At 62.6% G+C, this 13,036-nt stretch overlaps 2 protein-coding genes across 4 annotated transcripts; one reads left to right on the forward strand and one right to left on the reverse strand.

The window, feature by feature from the left end:
* The first annotated feature begins 92 nt into the window (after positions 1-92).
* On the forward strand, positions 93-10,786 carry SHISA5 (shisa family member 5). Of its 3 annotated transcripts, XM_059664834.1 has the most exons (6): positions 93-249; positions 2,322-2,475; positions 6,586-6,660; positions 8,978-9,093; positions 9,430-9,642; positions 9,728-10,786. In XM_059664834.1, exons 1-6 carry the CDS (start codon positions 192-194, stop codon positions 9,805-9,807), a joined length of 696 nt encoding a protein of 231 aa, XP_059520817.1. In that variant the 5' UTR covers positions 93-191; the 3' UTR covers positions 9,808-10,786. The 3 variants fall into 3 exon arrangements, with proteins under 3 accessions (XP_059520817.1, XP_059520818.1, XP_059520819.1); XM_059664835.1 differs by lacking the exon at positions 6,586-6,660; XM_059664836.1 differs by lacking the exons at positions 93-249; positions 2,322-2,475; positions 6,586-6,660 and adding an exon at positions 8,033-8,187.
* Positions 10,787-11,198: 412 nt separating this feature from the next.
* Positions 11,199-12,928, reverse strand: TREX1 (three prime repair exonuclease 1). Its single transcript, XM_059664833.1, has 2 exons — positions 12,462-12,928; positions 11,199-12,185 (listed from the first exon to the last, which is right to left on the reverse strand). The coding sequence occupies exon 2, from the start codon at positions 12,164-12,166 to the stop codon at positions 11,237-11,239; it is 930 nt and encodes a 309-aa protein (XP_059520816.1). The 5' UTR covers positions 12,167-12,185; positions 12,462-12,928; the 3' UTR covers positions 11,199-11,236.
* Positions 12,929-13,036: the final 108 nt, after the last annotated feature.

Genomic DNA, 13,036 nt, shown 5'->3' on the forward strand with positions numbered 1-13,036 from the left:
CGCGGGGGCGGGGCCCCCTCCCTCCCTCCTCCCCCTCCCTCCTCCCCCTCCCTCCTCTCCCTCCCCCTCCCTCCCCCTCCCTCCGGGGCGGGGCGGGGCCGGCGTTCCCGCGGGTCGCCGAGACGGGCTGCACTCAGCCCGGCGCTTCCGGCGGGCGGCCCAGCTGCGCGTCCGTCCGTCCAGCGCTCACCATGGCCGCGCCGGCGCCGCGGGTGCTGCTGCTGCTGCTGCTGCTGCTGCCTCCGGGGGGTGAGCCTGGGGGTCCCGGCCGGGGGGGGGGGCGGCAGCTACGGCCTCGCCGACGGCCCGAGCCCAGCAGCGCCCCCAGAGCTCCCCAGCCGGACCCCGAACCCGAGTGTTAGCCAACCTCCGGCCTGACCCCCCGCCCCTGACCCCGGACCCCAGGCTGCCGCCGTCATCGTCTCCGGGAGCTGGGGTGGCGGCTGGTCCCGGATGTCCGGGGTGGCCCCCCGGGGCTGGGGGCGACGCCCTGCCCTCCCTCGGCCTCTGTTTGGGCTGGAGCCCCGCCCCGCCCCCCCATCCCCCCAGGCCTGTGATCCGGAGACAGAACTGCCCCGTGTGTTGGTTGGTTGACTGTAAATTCTTTTAAAACGATTGATTCTGGGGAGAGGAGGGGGGACGGAGAAACAGGGATTTGCTGACCTCTCGGTGCCTTCGCGGGCTGGACCTCCTAAGGCCTGAGGGCTGCACCCCAGCCTGGGCCTGGGCTGACTGTGGCCTGAAGATCTGCAGGGGGGGCCGGGCTGGGCCCTTTGGGTGACGGATTGGCACCCCCAGCCCCAGCCCAGGAAGCCGGCAGGGAGGGCACTTCCTCAGGGAAAGGGCCTTATTTCCGGGGGGGGCTGGGTGGGAACTGAGCGGGCAGAGCCTGGCCCGGGGAGCCTCGAACGAGTGTGCGAGGGTCAGCGGACACAGTCGCGGGCTCTGGGCCGAGGGGCACAGGTGTGTCTGGCCCCAGCGTCGAGCTCTGGGCCATGCTGAGTGCCCGCCAGCCTGGGGCTGGCTGGCCTGTCCCACCCGCTGCCCTCAGCTGTGCCCCGAGCAGGACTCTGTCTGGAGCTGCCAGGGACGGAGGGCCTCCCACTGCCTCTGTCCATAGCTCTTCCCACGGCCACTCCGCGGGCGGCCGCTGGCTCTCCGACGGCCCCCGGTACCAGGTGCCCTGACCAGGCCGGGCTCTGGCGTCTCCAGGCGACAGCGCCACCCTTCGGGGCTATCCTCGGGCCTCTCCCCAGCCTGCCAGTCATTGGCGTCTCGGGGGACCGGCTGGCTCCATTGGGGACCTGTCCAGGCGGAACCCTGGACTGCCCGTCCTGCTGGCGGGCACCGGCCCTGTGCTGCAGTGGCCTCAGGATGCGTGGGAACACGGCTGTAGCATCTCGCTGGGAGGTTGCAGACCTCCTGTCCCCGAGGTCCTGGGCCATTGTCCACACTGTGTCCGGCGGCTCTGTCTTCACCCCGGCCTGTGGGAGGCCCTCATCCCACCTGTGTGGCCGAGGGCCTGGGGACGGCTCTGGGCCTCGGAGCCCTGGCCCCCGAGGGCACGCGCATCGCCCAGGCGCCGCTGCAGCCCGCGCAGGGCTGGGCCCGGAACACCTGTGGGTGTGACTGTAGCCGCTGGTGAGTCATCAGGAGACAGCGCCCTGAGCGTGCCGTCGGGGCTGGGCCCCTGAATGTGGAGTCCAGCAGGGGCCGAGCTGCTGTGGCCGCGGGCGGGGAGAGGGGATGAGGATCAAGGACTGGCCGGGCCCTGCCAGGTGGCTCAGCTGGTGGAGCAGCCTCACGCACACCACCAGGTTGCGGGTTCGATTCCCATCAGGGCACACACCTCAGCTGCAGGTTGGATCCGCAGTTGGGCCAGGGACCCAGTTGGGATGTTTCTCTCTCACATGGATGTTTCTCTATAAAACTGGCCGGCCCGGTGCCTGGTCCCCAGCAGCTAGTCCAGCCGTGTGACGGGCCTGGGCAGCCCGGAGGAGGCCGTGAAGGGCGAGGTGTGAGGCGAGGATGGGAACAGGAGGGGCCGAGTGTGGATGGGCTGGGAAGTGGGTTGTCCTTCCAGACCCTCTGCCTCTGGGCCCGCTCTGTGGGTCGTGGACTTGGTCCTCGCGCCGTGCGCACCGGGAGGGCTGAGGGCACGACTGGCCCAGTCAGACTCACCTAGAAAGTTCACTCCTCATCAGAAGGCAAGGGGCGGGGCGGGGGGCTGGGGGTTCGGGGGGCGCTGTGCCTGGGACGTGGCCGGGGCCTGGCGTGAGGCTTCCCCTTTGGCCACCGGTGAGCAGGCGTCTCCGCTCCAGCCCACAGCGAGGTGTGCATGCTGGCCGGCGGAGACAGCTTCTCCCCCAAGACCTGCCCCGTGTTCTGCTGTGGCACCTGCTCCAGCCAGTACTGCTGCTCCGACATCCTGAAGTCCGTCTGGAACAAGGAAGGCTGTGCCGACAGTCAGGACAGGTGGGTGCCCAGGGGTCACGGTGGGTGCACCAGGGGTCACGGTGGGATTGCCAGGGGTCACGGTGGGGGCGCCAGGGGTCACCAGGGGTCACGGTGGGAGTGCCAGGGGTCACGGTGGGATCGCCAGGGGTCACGGTGGGAGCGCCAGGGGTCACGGTGGGAGGGCCAGGGGTCACGGTGGGGGCGCCAGCAGGGCTGAGCAGGGAAGGGAATGGCCTTGCCCCTCTGGCTTCTCAGCCCTTTCAAGATGGTGGAGGACACCCGGCCCGTGTGGCTCAGTGGAATGTGAGTGTCCACCTAGGAACCGGGAGGTCATGGTTCAATTCCCGGTCAGGGCACGGCCCGGGTTGCAGGCTCGATCCCTAGTGGGGGGCATGCAGGAGGCAGCCAATCAGTGATTCTCTCTCATCATTGATGTTTCTAACTCTCTCTTCTTCTCTGAAATCAGTAAAACTATATTAAAAAGAAAAGAAAAACAATTAAAAAATAAGTAAATAAATAAACCACATTTCTTCTGGATAAACATCTAGGAGTGGAATTGCTGAGTCATTGAGTGAAGGTGTTCTGTTTTGGCAGATACTTCCAGTTTTGTTTTTTTAAATACATACACAGACACACACACACACACACACACACACACACACGTATGTATAATTGATTTCAGAGAGAGAGAGAGAAACATCAATGATGAGAGAGAATCATGGATCGGCTGCCTCCTGCACGTCCCTGACTAGAGTTTGAGCCCACAACCCAGGCACGTGCCCTTGGCCGGAATCGAACCCGGGACCCTTCAGTCCGCAGGCCGACGCCCTATCCATGGAGCCAGCCGGCCAGGGCGAGAGAGGACGTTTACGAAGCTGGGACAGTGGAACCGGAAGGGCTGGGACAGAAAAGCAACAGGAAGGGGCCCAGGGCGGGCTGCCCTTGGCTCACGGGGAAGTCAGAGAAAAGGGGGCCTGGGAGACAGGGTCAGGGGTCGGCCCCAGACGAGCTGCTGCTGCCCGTTGCTCCCCTGGTTGCAGGCCTCGTGGGGACCCTTAGAACTCAGGGAGGAAAGAAACCCGCTGAGAAAGAGGGGGGACGGCCTGGGGGCTCCAGAGGGAGCCGCTGGCTGCTTCCCCTGCTTCCCACGGCTGCAAGCTTCACCGAGGTCCCGTTTTTCTCCCTTTAGTGGCAGGTCTGCCGGTGTCAGGTTTTCCTGGGCTTTGTTTGTCTGAAAATGCCTTTATTTCCCCTTCCTTCTTAGAGGATATTTTCTTACGGTTACAGATTTCTGGGTGGGCAGTGATCAACGGCTTTCAGTACTTTAAAGCGTTTATTCCATTGTCCCCTGGTGTCTGTGGTTCCGGTGGGGAAAGCAGCCGACAGTGGTGTTACTGCTCCTTTGCGAGTGGACGTGCCTTTTCTCTGACTGCGTTTAAGACGTGTTCCCGGGAGGTGCCGAGGTGTGGTTTTCTTTGAGTTTCTGCTGCTTGAGGTCTGCAGCGCTCAGGAGCCATGGCTTGTTGGTCACCAGCTTTGGGAAACGGGCAGCCAGGTCCCTGAAAGGGTCGCGTCTGCCCTGCTCCCTCCTTCCTCTCCGTTTAGGTCTCCGCCTACAGCGCTGTCAGGCCTCCTGCAAACTGTCCTCCGCGTTTCACCGACTGGGTTCTGTGTTGGCATCGACCGTCTCTTTGTGTCTTTGGCCTCCGTGTACCTACGCTGGTTTTGACCCGCCCTCCCGTTCACGGGTTATCCCCTTAGCTGTGTCCGATCCGTCCTTTTTTCTTTTTAAATGTTTTGTTAATCCTCACCCGAGGATGTTTTTCCATTGGTTTTCAGGGAGAGTGGGAGAGAGGGAAAGACGGAGAGAAACATGGATGTGAGAGAAACACATCGATGGGTTGCCTCTTGCACTCGCCCTGACCGGGGCCCGGGCCGGGGAGGAGCCTGCAACCGAGGTACCTGCCCTTGACCGGAATGGAACCCGGGACCCTTCGGTCTGCAGGCCGAGGCTCTATCCACTGAGCCACACCAGGAGGCTCTCATTGTTAATCGGCTGTATTATTTTTTAGTCTTAGAATTGTATTATTATTATTTTAAATATTTCACTTTCTCTTGAGTTGTTCCAGCTTTTCTTTCCTCTCCTTGCACAGTGTGTAGTGTTGTTTAATGTCAGCGTCTGATACCCCAGGTTGGAGGCCCCCGCATTTCTGTTGTCCGTAGCGTCTGTTGTTTTCTGTTCAGGCTGTCGGGTCGGGCGATCCTGGACGTTTTGGGCTGTGTGTCTGACATGGCGTCTGCCAAGTTGACTGAGAAACGTGGAGCTTGGGGTGTCCCCCCGGGGGCACTGCAGGGGCCTGCGTCAGGGCCCCGGGCGCTCAGAGCAGCCGCCTGATGGCGGAGACCAGAGGGAGGGGGAGAAGCCGGCTGTCTCCTCAGGGTCCCCCTTCCTCATGGGGGGCAGCTTTCCAGGCTGAATCTAAGTGGTGGCTCCGTCGGGGCCTCCCCCCGGGGGGCTCTGGGTTTCGTCCTCCCGCTTGAGGCTCTGGGAGGCTCTGCCCAGCCTCGCGGCTGCCACCTGACATTGGCGATGCCCCCGGGAGAGAGTCTCAGGTACCAGACTCACCCCATGGATTTTCCCTCCCAGCCTTCCCGCCACTGGGTCCCAGCTGGGTACTCCCCACTGTGCCATTGTTTGCCAAAGCTTGCACACTGATTTTTTAAAATATATATATTTTATTGATGTTTTACAGAGAGGAAGGGAGAGGGACAGAGAGTTAGAAACATCGATGAGAGAGAAACATCGATCAGCTGCCTCCTGCACACCCCCCACTGGGGATGTGCCCGCAACCAAGGTACATGCCCTTGACCGGAATCGAACCTGGGACCCTTCAGTCTGCAGGCCGATGCTCTATCCACTGAGCCAAACTGGTTAGGGCCACACTGATTTTTTAAAAAATATATTTTTATTGATTTTAAGTATATTTTAGAGAGAGAGGAAGGGAGAGAGAGAAACATGGATCAGCTGCCTCCCCCACACACTCTGACCCAGGATTGAACCCAAAACCTGAGTATATGTCCTTGACCAGAATGGAACCCGGGACCCTTCAGTCCGCGGGCTGACACTCAACCCGCTGAGCCAACCCGGCCAGGGTGAGGTTGTTATTATTTTTAAAATCTCTGTTGTACCTACAGCCACTTCCCCTTCTTTCATTCTGCACATTTTTCCTTTGGTATCATTTCCCCTTTTCATGGTTGTTAGTCTTGCCAGATGTCTTCCAGCTTCGGTTCTGTTCCTCTTCTCTGACTTTCTGTGGCTGCTCTCTTTAACTTTGCACCTGCCTTTCTTAAGTCCTTCCTTCTGTGGGAGTTCGCACTATTTTTTCCCACCTTCTTGAGTGTAATACCATCTCACTATTAAAGTTCTGTTCCTTCAGGATTTATTTAACCCACTGGGTGTTTTGTTTTTTTAATTTAAATATTTTTGTACCAGATTAATTCATTTCCAAGGTCTGAGTTATTTTTGGCATTTTTTTTTAACACTGTGGCATTGTAATCTTCTATTACTGACTTTAAAAATATATATTTTATTGATTTTTTTACAGAGAAGAAGGGAGAGGGATAGAGAGTTAGAAACCTCGATGAGAGAGAAACATCGATCAGCTGCCTCCTGCACATCTCCTACTGGGGATGTGCCCGCAACCAAGGTCCATGCCCTTGACCGGAATCGAACCTGGGACCTTTCAGTCCGCAGGCCGGCGCTCTTCCCACCAAGCCACACCAGTCAGGGCCTGTTACTGATTTTTAACTCCATCCCATTGTGGTCAGAGAAGATACTTTGTATGACAGCTGTCTTTTCAAATCTGTTGCGACTTGTGTTGTGGCCTCACGTGTGGTCTGTCCTGGGGAAGGTCCCGTGTGCACTTGAGAAGAATGCATGGCATTGTTGCCCGAGACCCTGGGAGTGTGCGGGCCATCCGCCCTCAGGACCCCCGGCCCCTTCCCGGGTTGGCTCCTGTGCGAGCTCCGTGCGCTAGCGTGTGTGTGTGTGTGTGTGTGTGTGTGTGTGTGTGTGTGTGGCGTGCTGGCGGGGTGGGTTGTGTTAATCATGGGCTTTTCTCTTTGCAGCTTGGCCAGTGTCAGGAATAACATGGTGGAGACGTCGCTGAAGTACACCGACATAGACACCAACCCCCTGCCAGGGTAAGTACAGCCGGCGGGTTGGGGTGTCTTTCTGGCGGAGGTGTCAAGGGGGCTCAGGGGGAGTGGGGACGGGGGCTGTGGGGACTGGGAGGAGACAGAGTCACGGGGTGGAGCCCCCCAAAAGCGTCCCCTGGGAGCCCTCACCATGTCTTGATCCTTATGCTGGGAAGGTGTATCCTTATCATTGTGTTGGGGCTGGGAGTGACCCTGGTTGGGGGTTGGGATTTGAAAGGCCAAGGGTGGGTGTTCACATTGACTCAGTGACGGGTGGGCACACCGAGCAGAGGGGACACAGTGACGGGTGATGGTGGTGCGTGTACGGGGTGGGCGCACCGAGCAGAGGGGACACAGTGACGGGTGATGGTGGTGTGTGTACGGGGCGGGCGATGGGGCTGGCTCCCGGCACATCCCGGAAGGCCAGGCAAACCAGCTTCCCCTTCACCTTTTGTACTCTTTTTGCCGTAAAATCCAGGTAATCCTTATCTTCTTTGGGCCCCATTTCACCCTTTAATCTTGGCATTCCTGAAGCCCAGGAAAATCAGGAGGGAAGTCACATACATCTGTATCTCCCTCCCTATAACCCACACATCTGTATCTATCTACCTATAAACCCATATATCTGTATCTATCTATCTATTTTAAATGTTTTTAGTGATTTTATTGAAGAGAGTGGGACAGAGAGATTGAAACATTGATGAGAGGGAAACATCGATCGGCTGCCTCCTGCACAGCCCCCACTGGGGATCCAGCCTGCAACCTGGGCCTGTGCCCACACCCACATTTTAATTATCTCCGTATTATGCTTGGGCCCTTTGAGCCCTAAGTCTCTGGTATAAAGGATATGCAGCCCTGGCTGGTTTGGCTCAGTGGACAGAGTGTCGGCCGCAGACCGAAGGGTCCCAGGTTGGATTCCGGTCAAGGGCACCTATCCTGGCCCTGGTTAGGGCACGTGCAGGTGGCAACCAATGAATGTGTCTCTCTCCCTCCCTCCCTCCCACTTTCTCAAAAAAAAAAAAAAAAATCAATGGAAACAGAGGTTGCGAGAGGATTAACGAAACAAAGCAAACAAATAAGAAGCCCGGCGAAGAGCCGGCTGGAGGAGGGGGTGGGTCTGTGGACAGCGCCCCGGCCTCTGGTCATGAATCCCGAGTGGGCAGGTCCCCTCTCTGCGAAGAGGCCTCTCTTTCTGTTTTGTTTTACGTTTCGGGGAGGAGGGGGGAGGAGGAGGGGGGAGGGGGAGGAGGAGGGGAGAAGCGAGGAGGGGCCCCCAGAGGCTCCCCGCGCGCTCAGCAGCCCCCCCCCCCCCCCCGCCCCGTGCAGGTCCCCCCAGGTCGCACCGGCTGTGGCTTTAAGAGGCCCCAGCTTCCTGCTCTGACGTCAGGGGAGGCCGGGCCAGGGGTTCACTTTCCTTTTCCCCGAAAGAGGTGTCGAAAGAGGCGGCGAGAGGAAAGGGGAGGAGATGACACGGAGTGACAGGATGGGAGCGGGGAGTCGGCGGAGGACCTGAGTGAGGGAGGCTGACATGGGGTGAGCGTGGGCACCGCGTGTGTGACACGGACGGACGGACGGACGGACGGGGGAGCCGAGAGCGCCGCCTGCCCTCCCGGGCACAGCCTGGGGGAGTGTGTCCCCCTCCTGGCGATGCGGGGCCTCGGCGGCGGGAAGGCGCCTGCTGGCCGGCCGGACGCCCCGCGAGTGCGGGCACTGGGGGTGCAGCTTAAGGGTCTGTCCATCTGCCCCCCCCCCCCAGGCGCCGTCTGGGCTGAGGAACCCCCGGGGCAGGGGGCCCTGTCGGCCCTGAAAGCCCGAGCGGTGACCCTCGGCCCAGCCTGCTTCCTGGGAGAGCCTGGCTCTCGGCGGGGCCGGCGGGGGGCCCTTCGTTTTCCCACCGGGAGGCCCGGGGGTGCGGGGTGCACGTGAGCACCTGGCGCGGGCACCCCGGGACGGCCCTGCCCGGATGGGAGCCCGCAGCGCCGAGGCCGGCCCCGCCCCTCCCGCTGCCCCGGCCCGCGTCCTGGCCGGTGGGCTCCGGGCAGGACTTGGTGCCTTTGGCGTAAAGCACAGCGCCGGCTGCGGTTTGCGGTCGCTGACCAGGCGCTGGGGGCTGGCGGTGGACGAGACGGGGCGCTGGGCGGGGGGCGAGGGGGGGCAGACTCAGCGGGTCCGCCCGGAGGAAACCGAGGTTGGGGTTCCAGCCACACGCCCCGGAAGCGCCCCGCCCGCGCAGCCCAGCGTTTCCTCCTTCGGGGGGGGGCGCCCGGGGGGGCGGGGTCCTGGCTGGGCCGAGAGGCCCCGGGTCACGCCGGCTCTTTGGCAGGTCCGGGGCCACCATAGCCATCGGCCTGACCATCTTTGTGCTCTTCATTGTCACCATCATCGCGTGCTTCACCTGCTCCTGCTGCTGTTTGTACAAGATGTGCTGCCCCCCCCGCCGTAAGCACGTCCCGAGGGAGCGCCCGGGCCCTGATTGGGTTACGCTGGAGGGAGGGCGGGGCCACGGGCGCCCAGGGTCCTGATTGGGTTACGCTGGAGGGAGGGCGGGGTCAGGAGCGCCCAGGCCCTGATTGGGTTACGCTGGAGGGAGGGCGGGGTCAGGAGCGCCCAGGCCCTGATTGGGTTACGCTGGAGGGAGGGCGGGGCCAGGAGCGCCCAGGCCCTGATTGGGTTACGCTGGGGGGAGGGCGGGGCCATGGGCGCCCAGGGCCCTGATTGGGTTACGTTGGAGGGAGGGCGGGGCAAGCCGAGGGTCCTGACAGATTCTCTTCACAGCGGTTGTGAACACCACCACGTCCACCACGGTGGTGCACGCCCCCTACCCTCAGCCTGCGAGCGTGCCACCCAGCTACCCCGGGCCGTCGTACCAGGGCTACCACCCCATCGCCCCCCAGCCAGGGATGGTGGCGGCACCCTACCCGACACAGTACCCACCCCCGTACCCCGCCCAGCCCGTGGGCCCGCCTGCCTACCACGAGACCTTGGCTGGTGAGTCCAGTGCCGCTCTGACCCTGCCCGGCTCCGGCTCCCGCTCCCGTGGCGCCCACAGCCACTCTGCCCTCTCTGTTTCCAGGGGATGCAGCCATGGCCTATCCTGCCAGCCAGCCTCCTTACAACCCAGCCTACATGGACCCCCCGAAGGCCACCCGCTGAGCGCACTGCATCTCTGGCTGCCACTTGATGCGTCGTGCGCGCGCGCGCGCGTGCGTGTGCGTGCGTGCGTGCGTGTGTGTGTGTGTGTGTGTGTCCACGTGTGTGCGTGCTTGTGCGGCTATGCGGGCACAGCCTTTCAACCCGTGCGGTGTGTGTCCTGTTTGTACACGTGATGACGACAAGGTGGGGACGAGCCTCACCAGAGTTGCTGGAACCATCCTTTGTTCTCGTCCTCACTTCAAATTATGCTTCCTTGAAATCCCAAGCAAAACTCAAAGAATGGGGTGAGTTCCTGGCCAGACCGCCCGGGAGACGGGGGTCGTCACTAGGACAGCCCCGCTTTTTGTGGGCAGCGAGCGCACATGCTCGGGCTCTGCAGTGGCCAGCCCGCTTGAGGCCATGCCTGCCCCCAGGTGTGGCCTCCCTCACAGAACAGAGCTCCTGCAGGGCGGTGGGTGGGGCCGGGCTAAGCTGGGTTTTGATCCCATCGTTCCCTGGAGCCAGGCCCTGGGACCACCTGGAGGCCGCATCGGCCTCGGTGCTGGCTGCCCTGGCCCCCGAAACAGGTGGACAGGGTGGCCGCTGTCCACCTACACACTCAGGTGTCCTCCCTGCAGTGTCTTTGTTGTACTTTTATCCAAACTGTTTTTGTTTTAAAATGTGACAGTTGCTGAGGCTGAAACCCCTGGGCCCCAGAGGGCATTGGCCCGGAGGCGAGGGACCATCTGACGTGACAGTTCCTGTCTCCCTCACACCAGCTCCTGGACCCTCGTCCCATTATCCTGGCAGCAGGGACACTGGGCCACCAGCCTCTGAACCAACGTGGGGGGCCCCGGGTGGCCGCTGGCCCAGATACGAATACCTCAGTGTCCCCGTCCCTCTGTGACTGTCTCGCCAGTTCTGTCTCAACTTTGTACTGTTGATGCGTTTCTGAGTCTGGGAGCTGTACCTTGGTTTATAATAAATGCAGACATTTTGAGCTACTGGCCCTTCCTTCTTTAAAAATGGACTTTTTAGAAGATGGGAAAGGAACATCAACGCAAGAAGAAATCATTTGGCTGCCTCCTGCATGCTTCCTACTGGGGATCAAGCTGGCAACCCGGGCATGTGCCCTCACCAGGAGTCGAACCAGCAGCCTTTTGGTGCCCAGGAGGTCGCTCAACCAACTCAGCTGCGCCGGCCAGGGCTGCCCGGGGCACCGGGCCTGGTACCGTTTCCATCCAGCACTTGGGCTCAGACGTCTGACTGTCCTGTGAGCGAGGATGAGGGACGAAGGGACAAGGTTGTGCCGCCCTCTGTGCCGTCCCCGGGGGCTGGGCGGGGCAGAGGTGCAGGCGCTGCGGCTGCCGAGGAAATGGAGGACATTTCCGAGGAAATGGAGGACGCGGGCACTCAGTGCGGGGTCTTTATTGTCAGGCTTTCCTCTCAGCTACTGCTCAGGTGAGCCCAGGGACAGCCCGTACAGTGTGGCCAGCGCCACGGTCAGCAAGGCCAGCAGGCTCAGTGGGGCCAGGAGTCCCTCCCTGGGTGAGGACGCAGGGCCCTGCCCTGGGGGAAGGACGCTGGCCCCAAGGCTGCGACGGGCATGCCTGGCTCTGCCCAGAAGCGCCGAGGCCGTGGCAGCAGGCGGCCTGGAGTTGGCGCCAGTGGCGGCCGTGGCCCCGTACATGGGCTCGACGGCGCTGAAGGGCCTGGCGTGGGCGTCCACCCACTGCAGCAGGGCCCGGGGCCGCCACTGGCAGATGCTGAGCAGGGCGAGGACGTCCCCCTCGGCCGTGTGCGAGTCCGGCGGCGCCTGCCCATACAGGCGCGTGTAGATGCTGCCCAGGCTGTAGCTCTTCCGCGGGCCCTGCTCGGGGGGCCGGCCGGCCTGCTCCAGAGCCTTCAGCGCGGCGATGCTATCCGCACAGAAGCCACCGTCCAGCGCGCTGGCGAGGCCCAGCACGGCCAGCTCTGCCTGGAGCAGGGGGAAGTCGTAGCGGTCCCCGTTGTGCGCCACAAGGCACCAGGGCTGCGGCTGGCGCTGCAGGAAGGCTCGGAGCAGGTGGACCAGGTCGGCGTCGAAGCACTGGCGCCCGTGCGCTACCAGCGTGGCGGTGCTCAGGCCGGTGATCTCGCTGGCCGCAGGGCTGCAGGCCTTCCCTGGCGCCACACACAGGGAGAGCTTGTCCACCACGCGGGGTGGGGGGGGCGCCGTCAGAGGCCGCTGCGGGGCGGGCGGACTCTCCAGGGCGCATCTGTGGACGGCCAGCAGGCACAGCTCTGTGATCTTGGGCTGGGAGAAGGGCAGGCCGGTGGCCTCCAGGTCCAAGAAGATCAGGGTCTGCATGGGGCCTGGGGGCGGGGCCTGCGAGCGCATGGTGGATGCCTGCCTGAGCCTGGGAGGACAGAGTGGTGTGAGTGCCCCAGGGACACGGTCTGAGGTGGGGTGGGAGGGGGGCAGGCGCTGCTCTGGCCCCCTGCACAGCCGGTGAGCTCCAGAACCCACTCTCAGGGCAGGAAGCCAGAGAGTAGGTGGCGTCTGGTGTGAGCAGCTCTCAACTGGGGGAGGTTTGGTTTCTCCCCTAGTACCCACTTGGTCGGGGAGGGGGGGGGGGCGGGGGGGCAGAGCCCTTGGCCTTCCCACCCTGCCCAATCCCAGGGTCCTCACTTACCAAGCGGCAGGCAGACCGGTGGGTGGCAATGACTCCGGCACACGGCACACAGCACACGGCTCTCGCTGCTGGCCCCAGAGGCGGGAAGTGAAACTTAGCCGGAGCCGCCTACAGCTGCTGTGTGACTGGGCCCGCCCTGCCAGTCAGCCTGCCCGGTTCCTCTCTTGCCAACACCCATACCTCCCAGGCCCTCCCCGCCCCCGACTCCCTTAAGGCCTCAGATCTCTGGCTGTGCCGCTGGCCTGCACCGGGCACCCGGCCCTCCCACCTGCGAGAGCACGCCAGGACGGGCAGTGGTTCCAGGCCATGGGGAAGGCCCACAGGGACTTCAGCTTGCCAGCAGCCCCTGCCCTGGCACTGGGCGCCCAGCCTGAGCCCCCTTCCCCAGGGCTGCCTCCTTCCTGGCTGTACAATGGTTTCTTCCCATGGCCTCAGCCCAAAGCCATGACTCAGGACAATTCACAGGCAGGGCAGGGCTCCTTCCTCTGGGCAGGCTGTTGCCATGGGGACGGCTCCTGCAGCGGGACCGGAAGAAGGATCCAGCCTTCCCTGGTGTAGCTGCTCCATCCCTCCCC

This window comes from Myotis daubentonii, chromosome 14 (genome assembly GCF_963259705.1).
Source record: "Myotis daubentonii chromosome 14, mMyoDau2.1, whole genome shotgun sequence".
NCBI lineage: Eukaryota > Metazoa > Chordata > Mammalia > Chiroptera > Vespertilionidae > Myotis > Myotis daubentonii.

What these genes read in the sequence shown, in the direction of transcription:
- SHISA5 (XM_059664834.1), top strand. Translation starts at nt 192, where the DNA reads ATGGCCGCGCCGGCGCCGCGGGTGCTGCTGCTGCTGCTGCTGCTGCTG. An exon ending in GCTGCTGCTGCCTCCGGGGG is followed by an intron (nt 250 to 2,321) that starts GTGAGCCTGGGG and finishes TCTCCGCTCCAG; the next exon opens with CCCACAGCGAGGTGTGCATG. An exon ending in GACACCAACCCCCTGCCAGG is followed by an intron (nt 6,661 to 8,977) that starts GTAAGTACAGCC and finishes GCTCTTTGGCAG; the next exon opens with GTCCGGGGCCACCATAGCCA.
- TREX1 (XM_059664833.1), bottom strand. Translation starts at nt 12,166, where the DNA reads ATGCGCTCGCAGGCCCCGCCCCCAGGCCCCATGCAGACCCTGATCTTC.